The sequence below is a fragment of the Carassius carassius genome, chromosome 3 (genome assembly GCF_963082965.1).
Source record: "Carassius carassius chromosome 3, fCarCar2.1, whole genome shotgun sequence".
In the NCBI taxonomy this organism is placed as follows: Eukaryota; Metazoa; Chordata; class Actinopteri; order Cypriniformes; family Cyprinidae; genus Carassius; species Carassius carassius.
This window is the reverse complement of record NC_081757.1, coordinates 40,971,570-40,991,058: the sequence shown is the minus strand read 5'-3', so window position 1 is coordinate 40,991,058 and position 19,489 is coordinate 40,971,570. Positions and strand designations below refer to the sequence as shown.

At 41.1% G+C, this 19,489-nt stretch overlaps 1 protein-coding gene across 2 annotated transcripts in view; it reads right to left on the bottom strand.

The window, feature by feature from the left end:
- Positions 1-19,489, bottom strand: part of frem1a (Fras1 related extracellular matrix 1a) — a 42,865-nt gene that overhangs the window by 8,040 nt on the left and 15,336 nt on the right. Inside the window, exons 5-22 of one of the 2 annotated variants that reach the window (XM_059538665.1) lie at positions 19,046-19,242; positions 18,636-18,959; positions 17,695-17,803; positions 16,869-17,000; positions 16,446-16,790; positions 16,088-16,230; positions 13,987-14,183; positions 12,950-13,040; positions 12,703-12,870; positions 5,554-5,762; positions 4,158-4,251; positions 3,833-4,085; positions 2,609-2,812; positions 2,204-2,389; positions 1,880-2,076; positions 706-913; positions 409-553; positions 173-314 (exon numbers count right to left, since the gene is read on the bottom strand). In XM_059538665.1, the coding sequence (XP_059394648.1) occupies positions 173-314; positions 409-553; positions 706-913; positions 1,880-2,076; positions 2,204-2,389; positions 2,609-2,812; positions 3,833-4,085; positions 4,158-4,251; positions 5,554-5,762; positions 12,703-12,870; positions 12,950-13,040; positions 13,987-14,183; positions 16,088-16,230; positions 16,446-16,790; positions 16,869-17,000; positions 17,695-17,803; positions 18,636-18,959; positions 19,046-19,242 (3,344 nt within the window). Of the gene's footprint in view, positions 1-172; positions 315-408; positions 554-705; positions 914-1,879; positions 2,077-2,203; positions 2,390-2,608; positions 2,813-3,832; positions 4,086-4,157; positions 4,252-5,553; positions 5,763-12,702; positions 12,871-12,949; positions 13,041-13,986; positions 14,184-16,087; positions 16,231-16,445; positions 16,791-16,868; positions 17,001-17,694; positions 17,804-18,635; positions 18,960-19,045; positions 19,243-19,489 lie in introns of those variants that run through there. The other variant, XR_009427482.1, reaches the window with a different exon arrangement.

Here is a 19,489-nt window from a genome sequence, read left to right as displayed (position 1 = left end):
TCCGCTGTTAAGAACCTTTTGTGCACTGGAAAGGTTCCATGGATGTTAAAGGTCCTTCATGGAACCACAGAAGCCAATAAAGAACCTTTATTTTTTAGAGAGCCATTATGATACACATTGTTCCTTTTAAGGTGTAAACAAAGTAAATCTGATATTTTTTCAGTAGACTGACCTTCATCTGAATGACACCATGACTCGGGACGCTCTCGAACACATAGATGATGTCAGAGGACGGAGTGTCTTTGTCGTGAGCGCTGAGCACAGCACTGGAGAGCAGCCTGGACTCCCCAGCCTCCATCTCAATCCCACTGTTCCTGTGTTTTTCCAAAGAGATTCACCACTTAAACGAATGTATTAATGGCTAACATTAGAAGACGATTTACTGCAATGGCATTAATGCGCAGTTACCATATAATCTGCGGCTCCTCATCATTGACAGGCAGTACTTTGACTCGCACGTGTTTCTGGAGCTGGTGTTTCCCATCAGAGAGCTGAACAATAAATCCATCCTGCTCACTCTCAGAGTCATCGTGCACGTACATCAGAGTCATGCCTGAGGACAGAGTAACACACACAGACCTTATTATTAATATATGCTACTAACTGAACAATAAAAAACGCATTAACTGATCAAACTACTGTTTTTACTGTAGACCACACAGTTTGGACTTGGAGGGGGGATTGGCATAAAAGTCTTTTTTGTACCGTTCCTGAGGTCGTCTATGGTGAAGTGCTCCACAGGGGTCTCAGATCCACGCTTGTGAAGTGTGACATCATTGCCGTGTGGCACGCTCATGATGGAGCCGTGCTGAGGCTGCTGGACTATGCTGAACATTAAACATTCTCTGGGAACGTCAAGGTCCACCGCACTGATTACAGATGAGTCCAGCTCTTTCATGTCTCCCTCCCGAACCTTAAAGACAAAACCCTGGTCATCTGTTATAAACCCAGCTAATAAAATATGATCTAAGAACGATTTGCTAACGTTCCCATTAAGTTAAAAATAAAACATTTCTGAATGTTGTCTGAACATTTTTTTAAATGCTTTAAAACTTTTTTCTTGATTATGCAAATGTTAACGGAACATTCAATTCGATTATTTTGTGAAACATTATGAGAACATTACTTTTGAATATCCTCTGAACTTTCGGAAACCAGTAGAACTCTTAAAAAACATCAGACGGACATCGAAGTAAATCGTTACAGAAAAAAAAAGTTTCATGAACAAAAAGTATAAATAATTTTTAGCACATGTATATTTGTAGCAATAACCAAATGATCAATTTTTCTTTTATGACAAAAATTCTTAGGATATTAAGTAAAGATCTTGTTCCATGAAGATATTTTGTAAATTTCCTACTGTATATATATAAAAAGTTTTTTGATTAGTAATATGCATTGCTTAGAACTTCATTTGGACAGATTTAGAGGTGATTTTCTCAATATTTAGATTTTTTTGCACCCTCAGATCCAAGATTTTCAAATAGTTGTATCTCAGCCAAATATTGTCCGATCCTAACAACCATACATCAACGGAAAGCTTATTAAATATATATACATATACATATACATATACATATACATCTCAATTAAAAAAACTGACCCTTATGACTGGTTTTGTGGTCCAGGGTCACATTTTTTTTAAAAACATTAAAACATTATACACAAACATCCAACTAAAACCTTTAAAAAAAAAAGGTTTAATGAACAATGTATACATAATGTTTGTTTTAGCTCATGTTTGGAGAACATTATTACAGACCAGACAAGCTTTGAATGAACATTCCATTAATGTGTCTTCAAAAAGAGAACAGAACGTTAAACCAGTGTTCTAAGAACATTCCCTGTCAGCCGGTTACGAGATTACTTTCTGACTGACCGTGACGTTTCTGGCCAGGAATTCGGGAATCTCGTCATTGGTTGGATGGATGATGATGTAAAACGGGACTGAAGAGGACTGCTGTTTCCCGTCGGACACATGCAGCATGAGCTGGTCGGTGGTGGGCTCCATCCTCTGGTGTCTAGACTGGACATAGTTAATGTGTCCATTCAACACGTCCCTGTAAGTGAAAGAGGCTGAACAAGAAAACACAACGCTATCAGTGCTGGACAGATTACTTTACTACTCTTAGATCACTTTAGGGTACTTTTATCTATCTAACTTGTTTGGAGCAGCTTTTAGATTCAGTGAAATGTGACTCACCGATACTGATGCCCATGTTGCTCTTCTCAAATCCTGGACTGGGCAAGACGTTTTCTATGTATCCAAACTGTGGTGGAGCGACCAGAATGAGGTTAAGGTCCTCTGGAGCAGAGTCCTGGTCTTCAACTCTCAGATGGGTGACCGTGATAGAGGCTGACCCACCCTCATCCACCATAAACACCTCTCCTGATGTGAGAAAACATGCTTGATGGACTCTAGCATGTAAACAATGAGTAGCAAACGCTAAAATTTATCTTTTGAAAAAAGGTGCAAAACAAAATTACTTAATTAAAATAAAAGGCCACTTAAGTTAATTAGAAGAGAGATACTTTTATGACTGTTTCAGTCATAAACATAACATACAACATGATATTCTAACATCAGAAAGAAAAATGTTCCTATTACCGACAGCTATAGCTGGTGGTTGGTTGTTCACGGGATAAACGGTGATATTAAGATCGTAGACAGGCAGGGCGTTCTGTACTCCAGGTGGTTGTGTGTTGAATACAGGGGCTCTGTTACTGCAACAGGAAGGAACTGGCCCTGATTCTCCATCAGAGATCACAAACGTAACGACGTCATGACGTGGCTGCAGCCCAATCTCTTGTCCTTGAGTGCATGATCAATATCAATTTGTTATTTAATAAGTATATTTGAAAAAAAAAAACTGCACATAATGTAATGTTAATGAAATAAAACGCTGCTTAAGTGTCTTAAAGAGAATAGACTTTCATGAATACACTTAAGAACACTTTTTATGATAAAATAAAAAATTTAATAAAAGTGACTTTAAAGTACATTTCAAATCATTATTTTAGGCTTAACGGTTTTATACCGTAAAAAATACGGTAACACTGTTTTAGGCTTAACGATTTTATACCGTAAAAAATACGGTAACATTGTTTTAGGCTTAGCGGTTTTATACCGTAAAAAATATAGTAACACTGTTTTAGTTTTAACGGTTTTACCTTAAATTTACAGTTTAATACCGTAATTTAACTGATATAATATTAATATACCAACTTATTGAAGTACTGAAATCTGTTTTGTTCCTTTGTAATACACTGGTAACCACCAAAAGCAGGTGGTGATGAGAAAGTCATGTGATGAAACAAAGCCCATCACAAGTATCTTTTAAATAATAAGATACATAGAAGGTGCACAGTCTCGTTCACACAAGCACTAAACACCATCATGGTGAGACTCATTACACTGAAATATGCAATAAACATTAATTCAACAACATTATATGTAACATACAACCCTAATAAACATAACTGATAAGAAAAAATAAGAAGAAACATAGGTATTTCAAAGAAAAAACATCAAATTCAAACAAAATTTGAAATGCAATGCAGAGAATTCTGGGAACGTCCGTTTATTTACCGGTTAACCATTTAACAGGTTTGTACTGTAGCATTTTCACAGTTTTTTACTGTTAAAATCACAGTCATTTTTTACAGTGTACAGTAATAAAGCACTTGTAAAGGCATTCTATATTTAATTTAGAGAATTAATACTTGTTTTGAAAGTATGCTTAAGTGTACTTTATTTTCAAAAGCGTAGGTCAAAATATGATTGGATATTAAATGATACAGAAACAATCCAGTGCCATTATTCTCATATCACCTGTGTGTCTGTAGGAAATGAAGCCTGCCGTTACATCCGCTTGAATGAAGCGGTCCACGATGATGCCGTTTCTTTGAACCACCCCGTGATATGGTTGTCGGGCGATCATATACATCAGTGTGCTGTCATCACTGTCAGGATCAGTGGCACAGATGTACTCTATGGTGATCAGCACTTCCTGTCCCTCGGCACAGACTAAAACGGGCTTCAATCCTGGCACGAGGACTGGCACTTCATCGTTGACTAGTGTCACCTGTCCAACAGGGGTTTGTTAGATGTCTTCATGTGTTGATAAAAAAATAAATGCTAAATAAATCTTCATTACCTTGACATGTAGTACAAAGTCAGCAGCATTCATCCCATCCGTGGCAATGAACTTAATATCATCATGTTCTGTCTCAGAACTGTCGTGGCGATATCTGTTGAGACAAAAGAGTCACATAGAGGAAAAGAACCAGCAAAGTGGAGTTTAACTTAAGGGGACAGTTAACCCAAAAATGAAAATTCTGTCATACTTTACTGACCTGCATGTTATTCCAATCCAAACCTGTATAAGTTGGGACGTTGGTAACCAAACAGTTGATGGTAGCCAATGACTGCCATAGCGCCCCCCCCCCCCCCCCCCCCATTCTATTAAAGTCAATGGCTGCTATCAGCTGTTCGGTTACCAACATTCTTCAATATATTTATTTATATATATATTTTTTATTTTTTATTGGTGAACTATCCCTTTAAAGCAAGACACCCCCAGGTGAATTGGGTACAAAAAAAATAACCAATAGAAATCACTAGAAAATAATCCAAGTGGATTGATTATAACAATTGTATAATTTCTTTTTGTTAGTTTTCTTTAATGATGTTTAAATATAAAAACTCGTTATCTAATTAAGTATGCTGTAATTTACATAATTTTTTTGAAATTAAATCTGAACATTGGAAAAGGTCAGTTTTCAAAATTCTTTTTGTTAACATATGTGACCCTGGAGCACAAAACCAGTCATAAGTAGCACAGGTGTATTTGTAGCAATAGCCATTAAATACATTGCATGGGTCAAAAAAACTGAATTTTTTATATGCCAAAAATCATTAGGATATTAATTAAAGATCATGTTCCATGAAGATATTTTGTAAATTTCGTACCATAAATATATCAAAAGTAAATTTTTGATCAGTAATATGCATTGCTAAGAACTTCATTTGGACAACTTTAAAGGCAATTTTCTCAGATTCCAGATTTTCAAATAGTTGTATCTCAGCCAAATATTGTCCGATCATAACAAACCATCCAGCAATGAAAGCTTTCCATAATCTCAATTTCGACTGTTTTTGTGGTCCAGGGTGACATATTAGAGCAGATAGTATCACTTATAAATCTTAAAATACTGTCAACAGCCTGAAAACAAAAATCACCATGTTTTCTGGAATATAGAAAATATATAAAACCAAGCAAATTATATATGAACAAACCGCTCTGTTACATCCTTCAGAAAAATATCTATGGGAATAAAACTATAAGATTTTATGCATAAAAAAATGGCCTTATGTTTTATGATTGAAATATACAAATATATAAAGTGTATATCAATAATCAATATATCAAATTGCATTTTGGATGTTTTCTATATAATAGTCTGAAACAAAACCATGTTTTTGCCTGCAGTATATTGCCTACAAGATAGTTTACAGTAAACCCAAACAAACTGTGAGGAACCACATCTGACCTAACTTTTAGGCTTTTCAGATCCCTGACTGTGAAAGTCTGGCCTGGACTCATGGCTGTGCTGTCCAGATAAATGCTGCCATGCTGGGGTCCGGTCTTCAGCTCCACGAGCAGAGAGTCCTGTAGAGAGTCCTGGTCTGACAGACGCATGTGGTCTTCACTCACCCAGCTCTCTCCACCCTCATCCACCGTCAGCGGCTCCACACGCACCTACAGATGACAACAAACACATCCAGCACTCCACCAGCACTTGTGTTTGTATCTAAGGATAATAAAGTGCTAAGGTTTAGAAAATAGGTGAGTAGCAAAACATGTATCATCAGCATCATGCTTATAGTAAAACCACTTTTACTGTCTATGAGTAAAACCATCCATAATAACGTTGATTAATAACGTTGATTAAATATATGAAAACTAACCTAATATATAAAATTATATTAAAACGCTGACAACATAAGGTGTGCTAAAAACTCATTTTAGTTCAGCTAGTTGCAACATTTCCCATTTTCATTTATTTCATTTATTTTTCATTGATAGTTGTAATACTAAAATAACTCATTAAATTAAAATGTATGAAAAAGAAAAAAAAAGAATATAAATGGCAAAAACATAAAACATAGCTAAGATGATTCATATTAATATAATAATTAATATATTTGTTCTGGAAAAATCAAATTAATATCATTTTCTCATTACTGTATGCTCTTAAATATTTTATTGGGTAAAAATTGCTCTCTGTGAGTAAATACAATTTTATTAAAATCTCCACAATTGTGGAATTTTGTTTTATCCTGCATTCCAATTAATCAAACTGCAGTTGGGTTGTTTTGATTAAACAATAATAACTAAAAAATATATAGCTAACTAACACAATACAAAAATCAGTTTTTGCAAATAAACTCTTCGTTTATTTTTATATCAAAATGTCAATATCAATATATTGACATTCATAGTTTCATAGTTCTCTTACGAGAGCTCTCTCGTACTGCGTCTTAGCTAAGACGCTATGGGAAAAGTCTCTTTTCACGAAATACTGAAGCAAAAAATTATCCTTAATTTTGTATTTTTGTAAAGCGCATTTGCAGCAGTACACAGCCATAGGCGAGACGGCTCGTTCGCTCATTGGCTTGTTCTGCGGCAACTGCACAGCCTATCGAGCGCGGGCTGATGCAACATCAGACCAATAAGGGCGCTTCGCGCCCTTCTTGCCACTTCCCGCCGAAACGGGTGTGGCCCAACCTATAAAAGGAGCTCGAAAAGGCTCACTCACCAGATTTTTCATCTCTTCAGCGAAGCTCACGCATCGCTGGATCACGGAGGAAGCAAGCGCCGTCTGAAAAAGCATATCAGCAGTACGAGCCATTCTGAAGCTGCTGGCATCGCCGCCTTCCACTGCCGTTCCTGCTGCGCTATCCGGCGCCTATATCCTTTCAATTCTGTTATATCCAAGCTGTTCTTATGTGTGTGTGTTCGCCCTGCGACACACACTCGTAAAAGAGCTTGCGTCTTTTTTAAGATGCCTTCCTGCGGCTCATCAGAGCCCCACTCAGCGAGGGAGACCGGTAAGTCATCTGTGTCTCCTGCCTGGGTGAAGATCATGCAGCGCTCGCGCTCGCTGACGGCGGATGCCCCCACTGCGAGCTGTTGCCATGGTGACTCTGAGGACTCGCCTGGCCTTTTTCTCTGAGCCTGCATTCTCCGCTGCGCTGAGGCGCCGTAAAAGCATCGCTTCCAGCGGATTCCGGAACCGTCTTCAGCTCAACCGAGCTCGCCGGTTCGCCCTGCTTCACCCCCCCCCCCCCCCCGCATCGCTTCCGGGTGGGCAGCGCCCGCTGTTTGCCGGCGCGTCGTCCGAGGAAGTCGATCTCAGGGCCGCGTCGGAGGAAGAGGACGCGCGCTCTCTGCTAGCTTCGGGCAGTGAGGGCTGGGCGAGCTCCGAGGATCTCGTGCCTTCTGCTCAGAAGCCCAGCAGACGAGCTGACATCGAGAAGGAGCCGGGGCGAATGCTCGTGTTGGCCGCGATGAGTCTCGGCCGCGAGTGGTTTGCACCAGCGCCCCGCCTCTCATTCCCGGCTAGATGGTATTTCCCTTTCGGATGAGCGTACTTCTCAAAGCCCGCCTCATTTCTTCCTGAGCTTCACAAAGAGGTGGCGAAGGCTTGGAACGCTCCATATTCAGCGCGAACTCGTTCATCTGTCTCACTAGCATTCTCCACACTGATGATGCTAAAAACAGGAACTACCACTCACTTCCGCCGGTGGAACAGGCGATAGCGACGCACCTTTGTCCGCCCTCTGCTGGATGGCGGCAAAAGCGGTGTTGCCATCTAAAGCCTGCTGTGTGACGCTGCGTCGGCACTACTAACGATGGCTGCTTCATCGAAGCGCAGGTGTACGAGTTCCGCTGTGGCCGAGCTCTCATCCAAGCGCGCCGCTGTTTCAGTTCCAGGAATTGTGACTGTCTCAGCGTTTTCTGCAATACGCAAGCCTGCACAGTTGCCCGCTTGCATGCACACAAAAGCCGTTATCACAACAGCTTCAGCAACGCAGCTCGAGACCCCAGTTCTCGCTCTACCGGCCGTCGCCCCGCGCCGCGGGGACCGCGGCAGAGGATTACGTTGAGGCCGGGAGCCCCGAAGCCATCCTAGGAAAGCCATCTACGCATGCTGCATGACGCTGCGTCGGCACTACACACGATGGCTGCTTCATCGAAGCACCGGTGTACGAGTTCCGCTGTGGCTGGGCTCTCACCTAAGTGCGCCGCTGTTTCAGTTCCAGAGATTGTGACTGTTTCAGCGTTTTTTGCAATGCGCAAGCCTGCACGGTTGCCCGCTTGCCTGCACACGAAAACCGTTATCACGGCTACCCAGATATTTCCCGAAAAAGGTGTAATTTCTGGTGTCCCGGCCACGGCCGATGGTGCTATAAATGTAGTGACGATGCCCACTGCTCAGTGCCCATCTCCACATATAAGCACAGCCCTTCACACAGGGCTCGCACCCATAAAAGCGACTCAAGTCGATCACGCGCACTACGTAGTAGACGTGCCCACTCCTCAGTGCCCACAATCACTATGTCACACACGTCATGTGGTTTCTGTAAAAACGAAACCCGTGCACGTTCGTCCGGCCACGGCCGATGGTGCTATAAATGTAGTGACGATGCCCACTCCTCAGTGCCCATCTCCACATGTAAGCACAGCCCTGCACACAGGACCTGCGCCCATAAAAGCGACTCAAGTCGATCGTGCACACTGCATAGTAAGCGTGCCCACCCCTCAGTGCCCACAATTACTATGTTACACGCGTCATGTGGTTTCTGTAAAAAACAAAACCCGTGCACGCTCGTCCGGCCACGGCCAATGGTGCTATAAATGCAGTGACAATGCCCACTCCTCAGTGCCCATCTCCACATGTAAGCACAGCCCTGCACACAGGGCTCGCGCACATAAGATCGACACAGATCGGTCGAGCGTGCCGCATAGTAAACGTGCTCACTCCCCAGTGCCCACATACACTATGTCACATACGGCGCGTGGCTTCTGTAAAAACGAGGCCCGTGCACGTACGCTCTGCACAGGCAGACAGCGAGTTGAAAGTGGCATATGCAGCCCACAGTCACTCGCAGACATATCGAGTCCCACGGGACCTGCTCAGCCTTCCCCCAGTCGGTTAATGAACCAGTCTGGTTCATGTCAATAGATCTGAGGGACGCGTATTTTCAAATACAGATAGCGTCAAACCACAGGCGATATTTGAGATTCGCCTTCGAGGGCCAGGCATACCAGTTTACAGTCCTCCGTGGCTCCTCGTACGTTTATGAGGTGCATGGATGCAGCGCTCGCTCCTCTCAGATTCAGAGGCATACGAGTGCTGAATTATTTGGACGACTGGCTGGTTCTGGCCCGATCACGAGCGGAGCTCGTGGACCACAGGGCCGTTTTACTCGATAACCTCGAGAAGCTCGGCCTCAGTGTCAATTTGGCGAAGAGTTCGCTGAACCCCAGTCAGACGATCCTGTTTCTGGGTATAGTTCTGAACTCGTGTTCCATGACGGCGCGGCTGTCACCACAGCGCGCGATGGGCATTCAGCGCGCAGCGAGTTCTTTCCGCTGCGGCGCGACCGTGTCGCTCAAACACTGTCAAAAGATGCTGGGTCTCATGGCCTCAGCATCTCCGGTTCTGCGGCTGGGCCTGCTCCGCATGCGCCCCCTGCAGTTCTGGCTGAAGGCTCGGGTGCCGCGCAGAGCGTGGGCGTCTGGCCGGCTGCATTTCAAGGTCGATCAGAGCTGTGTTGCGGCTCTCGCACCTTGGACAGCGAACGGCTGGTACCGATCAGGTGTAAGCCTGGGGACTTCCCCGAGTGTGAAAATAGTGTCGACGGACGCCTCCACTTCGGGATGGGGAGCGCTGCTCGAAGGCAGACCGTCCTTTGGCCTATGGTCAGAACGGGAAAAGCTCCATCATATCAACTGCCTGGAAATGCTGGCAGTGGAGAACGCGCTGACGCGCTTTTGTCCCCATATCAAGGATCACCACGTCGTAGTCCGTGCGGACAACATGTCCGTGGTGTCCTACATAAATCGCCAGGGCAGTCTCGGGTCCCGAAACCTGTGCAGGCTGACGGAACGCCTCCTGGTTTGGGCTCAGCGCAACGTGCGCTCGCTGAGAGCAGTGCATGTGCCTGGACTGCAGAATCTGGGTCCAGACAGGCTGTCCAGAGGCAATGTTCCTACGGGCGAATGGTCTCTACACCCGCAAACAGTCCGGCTGTTGTGGGAGAGATTTGGCATGGCGGAGGTGGACCTCTTTGCGTCCCACGAAAACGCTCACTGCCCCGCGTTCTTTTCCAAGAACGAAAGCGCGCTGTCACGGAGATGGCCGTGCTGCCCGCTTTATGCGTTCCCTCCCGTCTCCCTCCTTCCGCAGGTGATAGAACGGGTGAGAGAAACGAGATGTTCAATACTGCTTGTAGCACCTCTTTGGAAGAACCAACCATGGTTCCCAGATTTGATGCAGTTAGCAGATGTCGCCCCGTGGCCGGTACCGTTGAGGAGGGACCTCCTCTCGCAGGCCAGGGGCTCGATTTGGCACCCTCAACCGGAGTTGTGGTCCCTCCATGTGTGGGCGCTCAACGGTTACCCGCTGATCTTGCAGTGGGAGTGCTAAATACCATCACTCAGGCTAGAGCTCCGTCGACACGACGTCTGTATGCCTCGAAGTGGTCGGTGTTCTCCAGCTGGTGCACAGCTCGAGGTTATTCACCCCTTAGTTGTGAGGTGACGGAGGTCCTCTCCTTCCTACAGGAGCTGTTGGATAAGGGCAGAGCCCCATCCACGTTCAAAGTTTATGTGGCGGCCATCGCGGCGTTTTCTGAAACGGCGTCCGGTCTGTCAATAGGAAGGAACGATTTAGTCATCCGGTTCCTCAGAGGAGCTAGGAGGCTGAATCCTCCCAGACCTCCGTCAGTCCCTATGTGGGACCTCGCGGCGGTTTTGGAGGCCTTGAAGGGTCCCCCTTTTGAGCCTATCCAATCGGTTAGCCTTCAGCATCTGTCGTTCAAGACAGTATTCTTGTTGCCTCTCGCTTCTGTGAAGCGTGTGGGTGATTTGCACGCGCTCTCGGTGAGCCAGTCGTGCTTGGAGTTTGGGCCCAATGACTCAAGGGTCATACTCAAACCTAGGCACCGTTATGTGCCGAAATCCCTCAACACACCGTTTCGGGCTCAGGTTATTGTCTTGTCTGCCCTGCCGGTGTCAGGGGAGGATGGAGACTCGAGTCTTCTTTGCCCTGTCAGGGTTTTAAGAGCTTATGTGTCTCGCTCTGCTGCCTTTCGGTAGACGGAGCAGCTGTTTGTCTCGTTCGGTGGACGTTCCAAGGGAATGGCTGTTTCGAGACAGACTCTATCCAGATGGATAGTTGACGCCATAGCGTTAGCTTACGCTTCCAGGGGCCTTCAGTGCCCGTTGGGCGTCAGAGCACACTCCACAAGAGGCGTCGCCTCGTCGTGGGTGTGGTCTACTGGGATCTCCTTGCAGGATATATGTATGGCGGCAGGTTGGGCCTCGCCGTCTACATTTATCAGGTTCTATAACCTGGAGGTACCCGCCTTGCAAGCAAGGCTGTTGTCGGTATAGTCGAATCAGGGCCCTGAGGGGAATTCTGAGTTCACGGGCGCTATGCGCTGCCGACTGTTATATGGGCAGTATTGCGTAAGACCCGCATTGCCACATTGGTCAGGCCTTGCCTCGGCTGTGTGATGTCATATTGCCGCATCTACGGATGCTGCTAGATATAGGACGGAGGGCTTTTCCCCTTTTCTGTCCTGGACTCTCTGTGAGTCCCTCAGGTGACTGTGCACTGTAATTCCTGACCGTTGCTTCAGGTTTATTGGTGTGTGATCCCTGCGCGCACTGCGTTTTACATTGGGTTCCCGTAGCGTCTTAGCTAAGACGCAGTACGAGAGAGCTCTCGTAAGAGAACGTACTCGGTTACTAAACGTAACCTCGGTTCTCTCTAGAAGAGCGAACGAGTACTGCGTTCTCTGCTGTGCGCACGATTCACTCTGGTTCACTTCGGCGATGAAATAAATCAGGTGAGTCAGCCTTTTCGAGCTCCTTTTATAGGTTGGGCCACACCCGTTTCGGCGGGAAGTGGCAAGAAGGGCGCGAAGCGCCCTTATTGGTCTGATGTTGCATCAGCCCGCGCTCGATAGGCTGTGCAGTTGCCGCAGAACAAGCCAATGAGCGAACGAGCCGTCTCGCCTATGGCTGTGTACTGCTGCAAATGCGCTTTAGAAAAATACAAAATTAAGGATAATTTTTTGCTTCAGTATTTCGTGAAAAGAGACTTTTCCCGTAGCGTCTTAGCTAAGACGCAGTACTCGTTCGCTCTTCTAGAGAGAACCGAGGTTACGTTTAGTAACCGAGTACGTTTTTTCATTTCAGCAGAAGATGGCTTTGAATATTTAATAATAGGTGCCTTGCAGTCAAAAAGGTCGAGAACCGCTACGGTGATATTCTAGTCCATTACTAATGTCCATCACATGAGTATCAGATATTCACAGATATTCACAAGTCTCCTCGATTAGCACCACAAGCAAGCCCTATAATGATTATCTGTTCTGGTTTGGGTCGATGAGGGCTGCTGTACCTCTGGTGCCAGGTTATCCTCCGGCAGAACCGTGATGTTGAAGCAGATTCCAGCGGTCGTGCTTCCTTGCTGATTGGTCACTGACAGGACAAACTGGATGTGCTGAGGGAACGGTCCGATGTCCAGGATGGGGGGCATGTAAGCAACCTTCATGAAGTTGACCGCATGCTACAAAGAGAGGATCGTGTACAGCTTCAGACACTTCAGAAAATAAAACGTCTAACCCTAGTTCAGACTGAGTATTTACCTGAGTGAAAAGTCTCAGCATTGGAGCATTTGGGTCCTTGGTAAATTTTGGGATGCTGTCAACCAGAAATAACCTTCCTGCATCAGGGCCACTGTAAAAATGAAAACATATAACCAGTGTTGGGGAAAGTTACTTTTAAAAGTAATGCCTTACAATATTGCGTTACTCCCTAAAAAAGTAACTAAATACGTTACTTAGTTACTTTTTATGGAAAGTAATGTGTTACATTACTTTTGCGTTACTTTCACGTTACTTTTTAAATATGAGCAGGGCTTTATTGTTTTTAATATAAGAAGTTCTATTTATAGCAAATGTAAAAGCCCTTTCACACCAAAAAGTGTAATGAATAAACCTCAGGCTGAAGGAAAAGTAAATTCACGTCTGTACAGTAGAACACAGGAGAAGAAGGTTCAACACTCTTCAGCAATAAAAAAAAAAACAATGAAGCACAATTGTTAGTTTATCTAAAGTCATTTTTTAATTATTAGTATGGTTGAACTGGATCATTAAAGGTCAGCAGCAAAGAAACTGTTAATAAAATGGGAATAGATACATTTGTGTTATTAAATATATTTAGTTATAACAGGTTTGCGTCATATTCTGAGTTTGCATTTCACTGTTTTGATTAATTTTGATGAATACTAAATCTGTTTTGTTTTTTGTTTTTTTGTGAGTGGGATGAATTAATGCACATTAACATTTAGTCTACACTAAATGTTCACACAGTGCACACAACGCCTCCATACTTCCGATTTCTCCCAATATGGGAACAGGAGGCTTGTCAGTCAAAAAATGGGAATACAAAGTAACTGGCGTTATTTATTTTTTTTAAAGTAACTCAGATATTTTCTTGTAAATTAAAAAGTAATGCGTTACTTTACTAGTTACTTGAAAAAAGTAATCTGATTACGTAACTCGCGTTACTTGTAATGCATTACCCCCAATACTGCATATAACTCATACAAGTCACACTGTAAGATGCAGGTAACAGGTAACAAAGGGATTCTTACAGTATGCAGAGTAGTTTCATTTTGTACCTATAGGTGGTGCTGTAGAAAGGTGGGGTGGTGACGGTGTACGTGAGCTCACTATCTGGAGACTCCAGATCCACAAAGTGCAGCTGTTGCTTGGTCAAGTAGATGACATCTGTCTCATTGACCACCAAGTGCCTGGTCACACCTGGGGCTTCCTGTGGAGGCTGATCAGGGACTGGCTGGATCTCAATCACAATCACCTGCAAAGATCACCTCCTTAGTGAAGAACCAGACGTGTCCAGTTTTCTTGAGATGATTACAATACTATTTAGGTTACAAAATGTTAAAAAAACATTTCTTACAACTCTTCTCACCTAAAATATAACATTATTAAACCGTTTATTGCTTACTATCCTAAGAACGTTAAAATGTATAGTTTTCTTCTAGTGATTATAAGGTTATTTAAAGGTTATAAACATGTTTCTGACAACATTCTTCCCAACTTATTTTCACCTAAAATATAACATTATTTAACCATGTATTGCTTATTATTTTAAGTACATTAAAATGTATGGTGTTCTTGTTGTGATTATAACATTATTTATTAAGGGTTACAAACATGTTTCTGACAACGTTCTACAAACTTTATTTTCACCTAAAATACAACGTTATTTGACTGTTTATTATTAATAGTCTAATAACGTTAAAATATCAGCTTTTTGCCATGATAATAAAACATTTTTACGATTCCAAAAATGTTCCCTACAATGTTGTACTAACTTTATTTCCACCTAAACATAACGTTATTTAAAGATTACAAACATGTTTCTGACAACATTCTACCAGCTTTATTTTCACCTCAAATATAACATTGACTGTTTATTTTTATTATTTTAAGAATGTTAAAATGTCTGGGTTTCTTGTTATAATTATAACACTATTTAAAGGTTACAAAACTGTTTCTTAAAACACCTGGTCTAATAACTTTAAAATATTAGCTTTTTTGCCATGATAATAAAGTTATTTGAAGATTGCAAAAATGTTTCTTGCAATGTTGTACTTACTTTATTTTAAATATATATATATATATATATATATATATATATATATATATATATATATTATGTTTATCTTTACTATTCTAAGAACTTTGAAATGTAGTCTTCATGTTGGGATTATAATATTATTTATTAAAGCTTGACAACATTCTACTAACTTTATTTTCACCTTTAATACAACGTTATTTGACTGTTTATTATTAATAGTCTAATAGCGTTAAAATAACAGCTTTTTTGCTTTGATAATAAAACATTTTAAAGATTCCAAAAATGTTTCTTAGAATGTTGCACTTATACTTTATTTTCACCTAAAACATAACATTATTTAACAGTTTATTTCTTCTAAGAACGTTGAAATGTATAGTTTTCATGTTGTGATTATAACGTTATTTAAAGGTTACACAATGTTTCTTAAAACATTGTACTAACTTTATTTTCACCTAAACATAATATTATTTAAAGCATACAAACATGTTTCTGACAACATTCTTCCCATTTTATTTTCAGCTCAAATATAACATTATTTAGCCGTTTATTGATTAATATTCTAAAAACGTTGAAATGTAGTCTTCCTGTTGGGATTATAAAGTTATTTAGTAAAGGTTACAAACATGTGTCCGACAACGTTCTACAAACTTTATTTTCACCTTAAATACATTATTTGACTCTATTTTTAATAGCCCAAGAACGTTAAAATGTTACCTATTTTTGCCGCAAAAAAAGTTTCATACAATGTTCTACAAACTTTATTCTCACTTAAAATTTTATGTTTATGCTTATTTTTAATATTCTAAGAACGTTAAAATATCATGATCATGTTATTTAGAGGTTACAAAAAACATTTCTCAGAACGTTCTTCAAGTACAAATAGTATCACAAGGATGTTCCGAAAATGCTGTTCTAAGAATGTTTTCTCTCAACGTTATGACAACGTATATCAAATATTAATAAGGTTGTAAGAGCGTTCCATAAACATTAGTTTAGGTATGTTTTGTGCTAAAATTTATATAACTTTTTTAAAAAACGTTAAGTGAAAGTTGTAAGTTGTTCGCTGGGAAGAATGTTAGAGATATTGCATCAATCGATGGATGATATCCAGAAATTACCTGAGGCTCTGAGAGATTGGGAGGGTCATGAAAGTCAGACAGCACCACCTCAAAAGAGTCATCAAACACCTCACCGCCTGAGTGTTGATAGTAGATGATGGAGTGGAAGAGGTCCTTCTGAAGAAAACGGGTCACTGGATATCCTGCACAAATATAAAGGAGTATTTAAAGGACGCCTGAGGAAACTGAATTACACTATTAAAAATAAAGGTGCCTCATGATGCCAACTTTTTATTTGTCAAAATGGTTCTATAAAGAACCTTTAACATCTTTGTGGCAAAATAAGTTTTTTTCAGATTATAAAAAGGCTCTTTAAAGAAGCTTTGACTTAAAGCTTTCCCTTCAACGATTTCCTTACCTGTGATGCCAGGACCAGGCATCTTCATGATCTCTCCCGCTTCTGGAGATCTGGTGATGTTGAACATGATGTAGTCATCACTAGAGTCCAAATCACAGGCTTGCAAGATAGATCCTCTCAGAAGAGCCGTCTGGCCCTCAGACAGCTCCAGCACCATATTGGTAATGAGGAAGGGCGGACTGTCATCTTTGGGCAGGATGCTGATGGGAAACTTGTGTCTGGTTTGATGCAAGCCATCAGTAATGCGGAAGACGATGTAATCTTTAGTCGTGTCGCTGTCATCGTGGTGGTAGCGAACCGCGCCGTCCTTTATATCCTTCACAGTGAACATGAAACCTTTTCCACCTTGCATACAGATAAACATACAGTTTAGTGATATGACTGATAGATTAATTTCTCAGGAACAGTCATCTGCATGTGTACCTCTAACCGTTAGTCTCCCGTGCTGCAGGCCGTCTACAGTGATGATCTTCACTGCCTTCAGGTTGTCATTATCCACAATCTGAAACTGATCCCATGTGATTGGACGAGACTGACCTTCCAGCAGACTGAGGCCTATTTAATACGACCGACATAAGGAGAAAATATAGTTTCATATTAAATGCAATTGGCTGAAGTTAAGAATATTTTATGAATGAATGAAGCATTTATATAGCGCTTTATTGTGTATTGCTGTATGTACACCCAAAGCGCTTTACAATCATATGTGGGGCCTACTATAGTAGGGGTTAAGTGCATATTTATTTAAATGTTATATTTATTTATATTATATTCATATGTAGTCTCATAATTCTGTTGTCTTCGAAATATGGATGAAGTGTACTGCTAAATGTACTGACAAGCATTTATGGTGGTTTGTCTAAAAATAAGTGCAATTCTTTAAAGGGTGACAAAACAATGATTTAAAATGTACTTTTAAATTTACTTTAAAAACACACACTGTGATAAAAGCAGTCGTGAAAGTGTCTTTCTTTAAATGCACATCCCATAAATGGCCAGTTGTTTCCTTAAAAATTTTATTAAGCACAGTTAAGTTTTTTTCAATATATGTATTTTTAAGAATTTAAGTACACTACAAGCAAACATTCTACATAGTGAAGCACACTACAGAGGCATGCTTTTCAGGGTAACTTAATAGTGGCACAAAGTAATCAGAGATGACACAAGTGGAAGTTTTTTCTTTTCCAAACCTTAAAAAAAACGTTGTGTTTATTGTATATTGTATATGAAAAGGATGCACAATACAGACCCATGTTCCATGATACTCGTGGCGCATTGGTATCAGCTGTCCTGATTGACACGTGCACAATCACAGGCTGGCTTTTCTCAAAGTAGAAATCATGCACTTCAAACTCCACCTAGTAGAAATTAAACTTCTGTTTAATGTTCATGCTAGTACAGTTCCCTTGTGAAAAAGAAGTGTGCTTAATTGTATTGAATATGCATTTGTGTCCTTGTGTATTTGTGTAAAGATTAACAAGTATATTTTTGAAAACCTGTACTTATAATATAATATTATAATGAAATAATGAAAAAGAAATGTCAACTTAAGAGGAGTACACTTTCATTAATATGTTTCTTAACACTCTTAATAAACTTTTAAAAAGCACTTTATAACTATGTCAAACTAAAACATAAAATACACTTTAATTCAATAACATAATATTCTTTTGTTGTATTTTAAAGAAGTGCAGTATGTGTTGACTAACATACTAAAGCACATGCAAAGTATAATTGTAACTGTAGTGTGTTATTCAATATTACATTTCAAGTTAAAATACTGTATTTAATATACTGTAAATAAACGTCATCACTACAAATGTATAATTACAATTATATGGTATACAGGTCTTAATAGAAATTAAAATATATTTTAGTTTACCATAAATGGTGGTGAGCATATTCAGTAGAACACTTTAATTAACCATATTTCAAAGACAATAGAAGAAATTATGAAATTGCATATAAAGATCCTATAAAGTCCTACTTAAAATAGGTCATAAAAGCACTCTTAATTTCCAACTGCATTTAAAACAAGTTTCAACTATGACAACATTTTCATTTAATTGTAAATAACATGCAATTAAATGTGGAAAATATTTCATTCAGTTCACACTTAAGTATATTCCTTTAAAGTAAATTACTGTATTTCCATGTTTTTTAATAGTATGCTGAAGTGTGCTTCAGGACCTCATAGTTCCTGCGCTGTGTGTGGCTGGAGTTCGGAGGCTGGTAGCTGATCAGCATGTCGTTGAGATCCGTCCAGGTGAAGGAGGTGACGGGTTTGGTGTGGTCAGACAGGTGAGTGATGAAGCCCTCGCTAGGGGCTTTAGTGATGTTGAACACCAGCCGCTGTTTGGGCGTCTCATCATCCTCTGCGTCCAGCGCTGCCGTTGAGATAGGAGTCAGGATGAACTGATCCACCTCTAAGATGAACATGGACATAAAAGCAGGCTTGGGCGGCTGATTGGGCATTGCGTCCTTAATGGTTACTGGGATCCAGACCTGCTCGGACTGAATGGGAGACGGACAAAACTGGTGTCAAAATCATAGTGAAAACACCCATTAATAAGAAGATGCTTTAATCTGATAATGAGCACCTGGATGATGCTCCTGCTGCGGGTGTCTGTGAGGTCCAGTCTAATAGCGATGTAGTCTATGTCTGGAGACGGAGGGTCGATGTGGTGGTAACGGATGCCCATCGTTAGGAAATCATTGCATGCTACTTTGGTGATCTTCAGCAGTTTAAGACCTTTTAGACACTCGTCACTCTTACAATGAGCTCTGGCTTTATTATCTGCAGGGAGGCAGAGACAATAATGCCCCGATATTAAATATGAAACTAGGTTGTGAAATTAATGAAAATTCTCTCGTTATATTATAATGTTCATAGTATACAGAGTATATATCAAGTGTGTAAAGTATTTTCATCTATTCTGAAAATCTAAAACGATAACTTAACATAACAAATAAAATATATAAAATAAACAGATGAACAAACAAATAAATGTGATGCTACTGTATCAGCAAAACTGCAACAAGTT